The 12485-nt window shown below is 42.4% G+C and overlaps 1 protein-coding gene across 1 annotated transcript in view; it reads left to right on the forward strand.

Annotated features, from left to right (window-relative positions):
- Positions 1–12281, forward strand: part of Stx17 (syntaxin 17) — a 51660-nt gene extending 39379 nt beyond the window's left edge. The window contains exons 5-8 of the mRNA XM_038347187.2: positions 1226–1341; positions 1420–1470; positions 8523–8609; positions 9342–12281. Coding sequence (XP_038203115.1) covers positions 1226–1341; positions 1420–1470; positions 8523–8609; positions 9342–9581 — 494 coding nt within the window. The 3' untranslated portion in view covers positions 9582–12281. The remainder of the gene's footprint in view (positions 1–1225; positions 1342–1419; positions 1471–8522; positions 8610–9341) is intronic.
- Positions 12282–12485: the final 204 nt, after the last annotated feature.

Raw genomic sequence — 12485 nt, forward strand, 5'->3', positions numbered from 1 at the left:
GCATAGTCTTGTCACACAATACTGACTGAACTTGACTGTAGCGTTTCTGTACCACAGGTTCCATGGAATCTCTGTCCATGATAGCAGCTGTAGCAGTGGCAGCAGCAGGACCAGGTTCTATGCAAAGTAGACAGCAGCTTCCTTTACCAACAGGAACAGCAAGCCACCAGGACTCTAACACCAGACTTTCTGAGCAGACCCACAGTGCTGATAGCCCTGTGGTGCTGCCACTTCAGGGTTGGTCTTGTAGCCTACTGTTGTGTCTCTGTTAGGAGTGCCACAGTGTCTGTTTCATGAAGGAAAGGCCCCAAAAGACTTGAAGGTCAATGTTTGTAGTATATATTACTTTGTTATTACAGTATTGTTTAGTAAATAGTTTTTGTGAGCTGAAAGATTTTTAAACTAAAAAAAGAAGTGGAAGAAACCATAGAAGTGTGTGGAAGAAAAATGACTCTAAGCAGAGTTACATGTCCAAAAACATTCCTATGGCAAATGTGCTCATTGCTGATGAGATTGTCACCAATAGAGACTGATGTTAATTGCTACAAACACATAACTACTTCACTTTCCTTCTGTACTAGTAAACCAAAGTGTCTTCCATAGAGCTAAACCCCAGTCCACTTTCCTACTTTAAAATTATATGTTGATTTTTACTGTGTGTGTGTGTGTGTGTGTGTAATGTGAGTTGTGGGGTGTGTGTGTGTGTGTGTGTGTGTAGGTCAGAGAACAACTTTGTGGGATCTGTTATCTCCATCTCTATGTGGGGGACTGAACTCGGATTGTCAGGTTGGCAGCAAATGTGTTACCTGCTGAGCCGGTGAGTCACCGGCCCCAATGTCCTGCTTTTGACACCTGTTATATCTGATCCTTATCACTAAAATAGCTAAGTCCAAGCCTACGCATTTAGCAGCAGAACGTGTTATACTGCTGCTGCCCCATGCTGTGTCGAACGCTGGCCAAGTGTGGTAGTTGCCGTTGCCGCCTCTTTCACCTCTGACCCTCATCATTCAGTTACATGAAGAACATGTATAGGTCTTGCTTGGTGCCTTTGTGTTAACTCAGAGAACAGGCTGCCCAAAGGTACACAATGCTGTTTTCATAGGCTGATCCATTTCCTTTTCGCCTGAGCGGAATTATAAGTATTCTCTGTGCTAGTCGTCTTTGGAGCCAGTTTGTGTTCTGTCCTTTCTGAGAAGCAAGCTCTAACTAGGCCGTGTCCATCCAGGAGCACTCCACGCTGCAGAGGCCGAAGCTGCTTCTCAGAGTCTGACTCAGATATATGCCTTGCCTGAAATTCCTCGAGACCAAAGTGCTGCCGAATCCTGGGATAACTTAGAAGCGGTATGTTAAGCGCATTTTCTTTTTGGTAACTGTGCGATGTAAAAGTAAATAATTTCCTCCCTCTCTCTCTTCTTAAAGGACTTAATCGAACTTAGCCACCTGGTCACTGATTTCTCCCTCCTAGTGAATGTAAGTATTGAACTGAGTAAGGCTCAGAACTGATCAGTCACTGTCCCTTTGATAAAATTTTAGTAGAGGTCACATATGTTTAAAACATTTGTTTTTATTTTACGTGTACAAATGTTTTGCCTGCATGTATGAATGTGTAACACCTGTGTATTTGATGCCCACATGTCAGAGGAGGGTGTTGGATGCCCTGAAACTGGAGTTACAGATGTTTTTGAGTTGTGGTATGGGTGCTAAGAACCAAACTTGGGTCCAATGCAAGAGTAGCAAGTGTTCTTAACCTATAAGCCTAGATTATAATTTAAAAATGGTATTGAACTATGAATATGGTCCCAGAATTCTAGGTTAGTTTAATAGATATTATGTAAAAAAGTACTTTGCTGGATGAAAACTGAACAGTGTTGGAAGTCTGACCAAGTTGCACACAGACATAAATCAAGTCTACTTTCTGCCTCTGGGGATTCCATGGGAGGAAGTGGTGGGCTGTGACTCTCACAATGATAACTAAATGCAGAACAAAGTAAGAAGCCTCATCAGCTCCAAGAAGAAACATGTATTCCAGGGAGGGAGGTGTGGTTTATGAGACAGCAGCATTAAAGCTACCATCACAGGCTGGTGTTAACGTGAGCCTTGAAGAATGAGTAAATGCTCCCAGAGGGCCACAAGGGATGTTCTTTCGAATAGGTTAGCTAGGACAGACATGGTGAGTTCTGTGGACTGTCAAAAAGTTCTAAGTGTACCTGTTATTCAAAGGACGAGGGACACACAGGGGTTGATGAAGGCCAGCTTGTGCTGCTACCAAATATGGGTTGCTTTGTGGGCCTGAAGATGTCCTGCAATCCAGTTTGTGCCTTAGGAAGACTCTTACAGTGAAAGGGAGGTCATGGGCACAGTGACTAGCTGGGAACCAGTTATAAGAATTTAACCTGTAGGTAAAGTAGTAATACTTACCTATAGAGTGTACAGGATACTCAGAATCCTTTGAGGATGTTTTTGAGGGTCAACCTGGAGGAAGGTGAAGTCAAAGACAGGAACCTTTAAGGCCTGAATGAATCTGTTGTTATAGATTAGGGAGCACATTATAGTTTTGGTAGGAAATATAAATTTTTTTTATCATTTTTTAAACTGTTTTTTGTTTGTTTGTTTGTTTTCTCCTGGGAATTATAGAAAGGTATGGTGTGTGAATATCTGTTTGCACAGGTGCAAAGTAATTTCCGCTTGTGCTCTGGCTAGGCTAGTTCCCTATTCTTGATCAGGCTGTGAATTGCAACCCAGCTTCTCTGCATTGTGGCTTCCCTAAGGCCTGGTTTTGAGGTGGAAACTCCTAGAGCACAGCTCCTCAGGGTTGGAATGGCAAAGGGCTCCAGAGCTTGCTAATCTAGCCCAGTACTCTGCCCCAGTTTCTCAGACCACTAACTTCTAATGTTTGTCTTTCTAAAAGTTATGGGTGTGATACTGATGCTTAGCCAATGTTTTGAAGGTTGTAGGAGGGATGGAAGCTCCTCCTTGTATAAATCCTGTCAGATAGGATTTTTCTTGGGCGCGTTTGTCCTCTAGAGCCGTACATGGAAGAGTTTGTCTTCTAGAGCCGCACATGAAAGAGCTTGTCTTCTTTCAATATAGAGGTCTTCAAGGCTTTGAGACAAATGTTCTTGTGTCTTTAACCTAACCAGACACAGTTTCATTTCTTAGAAATGCTCTCCTTTTGCGGCTCTCCTGTATCGATGAGTTCTAGACTGTCTAGTGTTAGCCTTTTCTTCTTATGGTCTATCTTATGGCTATTTTTCTGGAGTAATGACTGAAACTGAAAGCAATAGATTGTTTGAATTATTACTGATGCCTCTAAGTCAGAAGAAAGAAAGTTAGTAGTCTCTAGACTAGCTGTCTCTATGACCTGCTATTATTTTGCAGATGGTGGGGAATGACACAGGAGTCCCCCAACACATGTGTTGCTTACAATCAAGATCTATCCAATTATTGTAATTATTAATCTCTCACTCTAATGCAGTTCATAAAGTCTGTGTATGCATGGTTAAATAAATATATGCACTTGCCAAAGCCATCAGTCTGCACACTTAAATGTGTTTCAGTATATGTAAATTATACATCACTAAGGTTGATTTAAAAAAACAAACTAAAAGTATACTTAGCTCTTATCCAAATAAATGCATTTTATCTTCTTGTGGGTAGACATATGAAAGAAAAGAATAGAGTTTGTGGAGAATTAGCAATTGTGTGTTCAGTTATGTTATATAGTAAGCAGGTCACAGCCCTGTCTAGGGACTGACCCGGGAAGGTTGCGGCCACAGCCACAGCTCCATGCAAATGTCCTAGTTATAATCGTCTCTGCAAGGACACGAGGTGCAGTGCTGCTTGGCAGAAGCTCAAAGGAGAGCCATGACTGTTATCCCAGGATGATTGAGGTCTTGTGACACATGGCCAAGAAGTCACAGAAGCTCCATTTAGGTAGAGAATAAGCAGGAACACAGGAGTGACCACATCCTCTGTTGTCACATGGATGTGATTGTATCTGGACAACCATATAGTTAAAGAACTTTCTCTGGGTGCACAGCTGTGCTGAACTCAAGAGGATCAAAAGGCCCTGTAGGGTAATGCTGCCGATGCCTCTGTATTGTTAATGAAATGCCACAGAGTTGTACACTTGCAGGTCATTAGAATATCAAGGTGTACATAGTTTGCTGTAAACAGGATTCACGAAGATAATGAGAGATTACAGTATGGCCCAGTAACTCTGAGTGGATTAATATCTACAGGCCCCTGTTCTGCTTGTGCAAGTGCCCCTTTCTTGTGACCAGCCCATTTCCTTTTGGTCAAGGAGAATTTAAAGAACTCTGGGCCAGAAGTTGGACAACATGCTACCCTTATTGCTGGGACTGTTTTGACTTCTATCTTTTTCTCTGTAGCTATTGAAATCCCATTTTGTTCTGTCTGCATTAGAATAGGACTGCAGTGGATTCAGTTAGATTTTTTTCCATGCCTAGCCTCTATGAACTTTAGCATGTTATTTGACAGCAGGTTTTGCAAACCTGATAAAAGGACTACCTCAGACAGCGTCTTTCCTCCTCTCATCCTCATCTACCTCAGCTATTCTGCAGCCTTGGTTTGGGTCTTACCTTTGCCACCAGCATCCTTAAGTCCCTTCCCAATGCAGTGTTCTTCTCTACCCTGCTCATGGCCTTTACTAGGCCAAGATAACCATTGTCTACCTGTGTGTCACATTTCAAGTTCTGAGTTCTCCTGAAACTGATTTGCCCCTATCACTGCTTCTACAGATTTGGCTACTTTCAGGCCAATAGGACAACTAATTGAATATTCCTTAAAATGTGCCTTACAAGTGACTTAGTCCATAGTTAAAGGGATGCTGAAAACACTTCTAAGTGCCAAAGAGTAAAATGCCAGCCTGGGTATTGAGAAAACTGTTCAGTATGAGAAATCTAGGTAGATGAAGACAAACTTAAACAAATCAGAAGCAAAGAGGCAAAGTAAGTAGATAAAGGCAGAGGCCCCAAGTCACCACTGTTGGGAGAAGCCTGATCTCATAGGCTGTGGTAATGTTATTTTTGTGCACAAACTAACAGGAAGAAGCAGTTAGGTTTGTTTAATTGAGGGATGTCTGTTGACCCAGGGTAGGGCTTTCTGCTCTCTGGCTTCTCCTATCCCCATGTCCCAGCAAGCTTCCCAAGGTCTGTAATACTAACAGATGGAGGCTACAACCCCAGGACAGATAGACTCATCTTGGACTGGTAGTTGCACTAATGAATGCATTACAGTTGAAATAATGAGTATTTATAGGTTGGGCATTTTTCCTGGTAGTCTTCTCTCCAATTTTCCCAAAGGATTTTTGTAGGGAAAAATTAGTTATCTTAAAATTCTACTTTAAACTTAACAAATCACTGTGATGATTTGAATGAGCGTGGCCCCAATAAGCTCATTTATTTGAATGCTTAGTTACCAGAGAGTGGAACTCTTTGAAAGAATTAGAAGGATTAGGAGGTATGGCCTTCTTGGAGGAAGTTTGTCACTGGCATTGGCTTTAATGTGTCAAAGGCCCATGCCAGGACCATTTTCTGTCTCTGGACCTACTGATTAGGATGCAGCACTTAGGTGCTTCTGCAGTAGCATTTGTACCACTGTGCTCCCTGCCATGATGACGATGGACTAAGCCCCAGCACTGCTTTCCTATGGAGCGCTTCTTTGTCAGTGCTGGTTTTCACAGCACCAAAGCAGTGACAAGACAGCCTTAGTGTTCAGTACCCAAAGTTAGGAAAGGGCACAGAAATAAATCTTCCTGGTGTCTGTGATCACTTGGAGTGTGGACTTAGGCATAGCCTAGCAGACTCCTCCCTCAGCTCTTCATCCTCTACTTTAGCCATAAAGATGTAAAAGTTGGTGCTAGGGTTTTACTGCAGTGGCTCATCTGCTAGCGTAGATTGCTTCAGGCAAGAATGCAAAGCAGACAGAAGCCCTGAAGCAGTCAGGAATACAGACAAGTTGGATATTGTTGGTGCCTGCACTTGCTTCTGTGGCAAGAAAGCTGACTGAAAGGAGATTTGCTGTTGTAAAGATGAAAATCTACTGCTTGTACTGGCTTTGTGGGAACCTAGTCTGTTTGGATCCTCACCTTCCTAGACCTGGATGGAGAGGGGGGAACCTTGGACTCCCCACAGGGCAGGGAACCCTGAGGGCTCTTTGAACTGGAGAGGGAGGGGAAGGGAGAATGGAGGAAGAGGGAGGGAAATGGGAGGAGGGGAGGAGGTGAAAATTTATAATAATAATAATAAAATGAAAATCCAGTGAACACTAAGGGAGACCTGTTATCTGAGAACACCATCAGGAGCAAGCTTGATAAACTCTTTTGCTGGAAAGATGAGAGTTAGCACTTCCTTGGTACAACCAGGATGGTGTTTCTGTTTTCCCATTGTGCTCTGCAGATGGCTCATTGTATTCCCCTTTTACCACACTGAAGGAGAAATACTATAGTCCTCATGTAGCAGATGAGAATACTTGTCCCAAGAACATACCAGGGCCACAGAATATCTTATATTTTGTGCCAGTCTTAATCATGGAAGATAGTGATGTTCAAAGTATGTGAAATGGGAGGCTGAAAAGAAGGCTCAGCAGTTAAGAGCATGTACTGCTCTTGCTGAGGACCTAAATTTGGTTCCCAGCACCCACACAGGCTGCTTACAGCTTCCTGTAACTACAGCTTCAAGAGATCTAATGCCCTCTTCTGTATTGTGCATGTGTGCGTGCTCTCCCCTCCCCTCCCCTCCCCTCCTCTTCTTCTTCTCTCTCTCTCTCTCTCTCTCTCTCTCTCTCTCTCTCTCTCTCTCTCTCTCTCTCTCTCTCTCTCACACACACACACACAGACATTCTCAGACTGTATTTCAGGACTGCCACATCAAAAGCTTGTGTTTCCAGAAACTTAGCAGGTGATCTAGTGTGTACTCAGGTTTGAAAGCCTTGGCTATCCTTGTGTGACAGATTCAAAAGAAACCAGAACAAGTACTATTTTAGGAATTGTTAGGGATGTCGAGATGGTGGTGGAGAATCCTGGGATGAAGGGCCACCACAAAAGGCCTGGCAGAGAGAAGGTCCATATTGGCAGGGAAGGAATGTCAATAATTCTAATAGGAAACAGCTGGGGGTTTGTGAGCTGTGTTGTGCTTACCTTCTCTTGTGAAATGCTGAGTGGGATAGGAAGCTTTGTGTGCCTCAATCTAAATAGGTTTAACATAAAAAGCAGTTGAATCACTGTAAAAGGAGCATTATGTGGAGCGGAAGAGAGGGTCTCCTATGTTTTTCTGCAAAGAAGTGAAAGAAATTACCTGTGTCTCGATGTAGTGATCACATGCTTTTCTACATCGGATAGGACCTAATGCACTTCACCATCAATATGGGCGCATATTATGGTATATAACTAGTTAACTAACTAACTATATATATACACACATATATACATATATATATACACTTATATGAGTGTCCATATACACACATATATACCTATTAAAACAAAACAGAGTTGATCTTGATGAGATTCTGGTTCCAGGGTGAGGACAGTGCTTGTGCCTGAGGTGTCAGCCAGAGCAGAGCTCCGTAGCCATTCATGAGTGGCACTGAGGTGGCTCACACATTAGAGAAGAAATGGCAGTTCCCAGCTCCACCATCCATTCTTCGGGGATCCCAGGAGTCATGATCGTTGCTGCATCAGAACAGGTGTTACTGTTTTAGGTAGACTGCTGTATTATATTATTTTTTTTTTTCGAGACAGGGTTTCCCTGTACTTTCTAGAGCCTGTCCTGGAACTAGCTCTTGTAGACCAGGCTGGCCTCGAACTCAGAGATCCGCCTGCCTCTGCCTCCCGAGTGCTGGGATTAAAGGTGTGCGCCACCACCGCCCGGCTGCTGTATTATATTATTGATCTGATCTATCTTAACTTGAACTATATTTTATTTAGTAAAAAGGTGTAAAACTCAAGACCACAAATTCTTTCATTACTCCCTATTGCATATCCAAAGTGCAAAGATCTCATGCTGGATTATACCACGTTTTAGTGTCATTCTTACAAAAGAACAATTTGTATTTGTTGGGTCAAAGGCATTTTACTGCTAAAGTAAATTTGATTTAAACAGAATCTCCAAAGAAGATAAGTTATGGACTTTGTTTGAATGTTTTCCTTTTTTTACTATCAAACCCAACATGACATGTAAATGCTTATTTGGATTTTTTTTCCTCCTACAAAGTAGGTTCATTTGGAGAATAATATGTTTGTATGTTTGAATGAATTCCAGTGTAAGGTGCTTTTTGCTATGAAGGTACTACCCTTTTATTACCCAATCATTAAGTCCCCCTCTTTTTCTGTGAAAGTGAATTTGTACTTTCTACATGGTTTATCAGATGCTATTAATGAACCACTATTAAGACTGCAAGGCTGCAGCCCCCGGGGCCTGATTACAGGAATTAAAATAGTGTGTGTTGGCTTCCCACTGCTCCCCAGCAGGGCCGCTCACTCATAATTCCTTTGCATCTAGTCTCAGCAGGAGAAGATTGACAGCATCGCAGACCAGGTCAGCAGTGCCGCTGTGAATGTTGAAGAGGGAACCAAAAACTTGGGGAAGGTAAGATCCTGCTCCTGCTGACAAATCAATGGTACTCTGGCTCCCAGGAATCTCTAGTATTAACCCGATTGATCTGCTCTCTTCAGTGTTGAGGGAACCAGCAATTAAGGAAATAAGGAAGAAATGACACATAGGTAGTGTAAGAAATCAATGGCTGTAATATTCTACTCCCAGATTCATTCTATCATCAGAGATTTTTTTTTTCTCAGAGAGAATGAACTGTGGTCTCACTCTGGGGCATTTAGTTGTTATGAAGGAATATATGCAGAGGCCTAGGGAGAAGAGAGAGCTGTCCATTAATCCTGGCAGAGCCAAAATGAGACTGCAGCAGCACTGGAGGAGTGTGACCATCTATTATCCGTATGATGTGGGTTTCAGCCCAGGTGCCTAATGTGGAATAACCCTGTGCTGAATCAAAGCTTTGGTGGGAGCCAGTGGCTGCTGAAATTGTTTAAATAAGCCAGCCAGATAGTGAATTGATTGTTTTGCAAGTAAAATCAATTTGTAGCTGTCCACTCCGGAGCAACCTCCCTCAGTTGTGTGGTCTGGAGCAGTGGCAGTACCTGTGGAAGACTTTCACTTACACACACACCCAACAAGAATAATCTCTGAGGTTAATTGTGAGCCCACTGTTAAAGAGGCATTGCCAGGAGTAATGAGAGGAAAACGCACATCACCACAGGCAGATTTTCTCAACTCAATTTCTAAATTGAATTTTTTTTTCTTTTACAGGCTGCAAAATACAAGCTGGCAGCTCTGCCTGTGGCAGGTGCACTCATCGGAGGAGTGGTGGGGGGTCCCATCGGCCTCCTCGCAGGCTTCAAAGTGGCAGGAATTGCAGCTGCACTTGGTGGTGGGGTGTTGGGCTTCACAGGTGGAAAATTGATACAAAGAAGGAAACAGAAAATGATGGAGAAGCTCACTTCCAGCTGTCCAGACCTCCCTAGCCAAAGCGACAAAAAATGCAGCTAAAGCTCAGGCTTCCACCTGGGGCCAGTGTGTCCACCCTACAGAGCACCTCGCTGTTGCAAAGTGCTCAGCTACTGGACAGTGTCAGCAAGCCCTTCTCCATGGCCATGTGCTGTTGAGCCTCCATCACTGGATGTATTTGTTTGCTGGCTGTTAATGGAGCTGTTAGGAGTGGAGGAGCCTGGGCCGAGGGTGTGTGATGTCTGTCAGGTCCAGTTTAAAGACTGCCAAAGAGCAAATATTCTGCCTGGAAATGTGAAGATTGAACCTATAACTCTAAGGATCTAAGATGTGTAGAAATGTATTGGGCACATGAGGGTCAATATGTTTGTAGATTATTTCCTCCTGTAGGGAGAAACAGAATGTGAGTTTGGGAGTCTTTCTGTCAGGTAGGGATGTTGTCGCCTAACAAGGGGTGCAGGCAAACTATTTCTGTACTTGGGGACTGATTGTACTTGGATCCATCTATATTTTCTGGTGAAGGAAATTAATACTATAAAATGGAAAGAGGAGTCCACATTCTCTTTACAGACTGTTCATTATGACATGGGTGTCTTTTCTGAAGTCTTCCTTGCCTCTCCAGATAAAGAGTACAGAATCTCATAGCTGGATCTACTAACCCAGCCACCACGCCCACTTGCAGCTGGTGATTCTGAAGGTTCTCTGCTTCTAGGGTGAATTCTATCCATGAAATGAGGATTTTTCTCATAATTCCCATTTTTTTCATATAATTTTCCATCTCTAGTTACCCCTTCCTGTAATCTCTTAAATTGAAAAAAAGAAAATTTAAATATTTCCAGCATTTTGGGGCAGAAGGAAGTACAAGATCACATCCTGGGCACTGTAGGACTTCCAGGGGCTGACATACCTGCTGCCTCCAGGGGTCTGAGCCTCTCAGTCCTCTGATGAGTTGAGAAGGAGCTTTCTGCCCCACTTCTGTCCTGCTTCCCTTTCCCAGGTCATTCCTGTCCTACAGTTTTTACGGCCGCCTTCCTCTCAGTGTACACACTTCTCTCCTGCTCTAGATGCCAAGGCCAAGATTCAGACCCGATGCAAGCTCTGTGGTGCTAACATGGACAGCAGACATGGTCCAGTCCAGCTCCATGTCTGTCTCAAACAAAAAGTTTTGAAATTTAGAGAAAAGGAATTTAAGACTATAGGCAGCCTCATCCTGTATCCCAACTCATTTGAGATAGGAGGGAGCCACTGGTTGCCTCATTTTTTAATCTCTCCTGAGGAGAAAGCACGGTCAGCCAGGAGCATGGGTTCAAGCACTGTGGGGTGGTGGCTCACTCCTTTAATCCCAGCACTTTGGAGGCAGAGGTAGGTAGATTGCTGTGAGTTGGAGGCCAGCCTGGTCTACAAGAACAGCTAGGCTGTTACACAGAGAAACACTGTCTCAGAAACAAAGCAAAACAAAAACAAAGAGCTGTGTTGATGTTTGGCCTCTGTTGATTGCTACCTTTCCCACTCTGTCCGAAGATCCTTCCCTTTAATGTTTTTTGAGTCTTGCTAATGCATTCCTATGAAACAAAGCACTATATTGTATTAAACTATCGGGAAGTAGCAAGTATTTGTTATCTGCTGACTTAAGACATTAATATCAAAAAGAGGAAGTACTTTGAATGAGTGTTGGATTGTGATCATTGTCTGACACTGGGAATTAAGTATTTGGAGTAATTATTTTTAACTTCATCCTTTTTTCTCTGTTTCTTGCTGCTCCTTTAAGTTGGGCATGTCAAACCTGAACAGGAGGCAGAACTCATCCCAATTTGATTTAAAATAAGATTCCTTTTAAATTTTGTTTTGTTTTTCAAGATGTATATCCTGTGTATCCCTGGCTGTCTTGGAAATCACTCTGTAAACCAGTTTGGCCTTGAACTAGAGATGCTCTTGTTTCTGCCTTGGATTGCTGGGATTAAAGGCACGTGCCACTACCACACCACCTGACTATAACAAGATCCCTGAACCTCCATCATCATGGGTAATTCTGATACAGCCAGTCCAGCCTGCTTAGCTGGAATTCTCAGAATAAGCTTTGTTATCTGATTGTTTAGTCTCCTGTGTTCTACATCATCTTCCTCATTGCTTAGTACTTATTCTGCCAGTCCCAAAGGGCCACTCAGTCAGTGTACCATAACAGCCACAGCACGAAGAACCAGGATGAGGCTTTGCATTTTCCCTGAGCCAGTGTGGGAACTGTTGACATGACCAGGAACTGTCAGTATTGGGCTTTAGATTCTAGCCATCTAAATGCTTAAGGAAGTTACAGTCTTCTTTAAAATTTTATACTTTTGAATTACTTAGAAATTATACCTCATTTCCCTACAATAACCTTTTGTGGAAATTGCTTAGAAGTGTTTAATCAACTTTAAATTATATAAAGTACTTAAAGGTATAAATTAGTCAATATGACACAGAAGTGATCTTAAAATTGAACTTAATATGCCCCATAGTGTCAAGTTAAATTTATCTTCTCTATGATTTATGTCTTATTTTTATTTCAACCAGTTAAAAAGCACCACTTTAATTAAGGTTGTAAAATTTGTAGATTTTACGTAAAATTACTCATTTCAGTAATAGTAGCACTCCTAAAGACTCTTTTTGATGCTATAATCTGAGAATTTCTCTGAAATTTTGGTGTAACCCATAGTAAAAAAAATGTATTAAAATTGAACGTATATACATGAAAAATGTTTCTCATTATGTGGAATACATTTTGATGTTTTGTTTTTCAACATATTGATTTCAACCCCCTAAACCAATCTCAGTCTACAAATCAATTGGCACCCTCAGTTTTCAGAAAACAACCTCCCTACAGAAGAACTGGTGTTTCCTAAGCAGTTAGCCAGGCGCTTTAGCAGGCATTTATGGAGAGGGTATCTGGGCCTCAGAGGAATTAAGTAT

Source organism: Arvicola amphibius, chromosome 11, assembly GCF_903992535.2.
Source record: "Arvicola amphibius chromosome 11, mArvAmp1.2, whole genome shotgun sequence".
NCBI lineage: Eukaryota > Metazoa > Chordata > Mammalia > Rodentia > Cricetidae > Arvicola > Arvicola amphibius.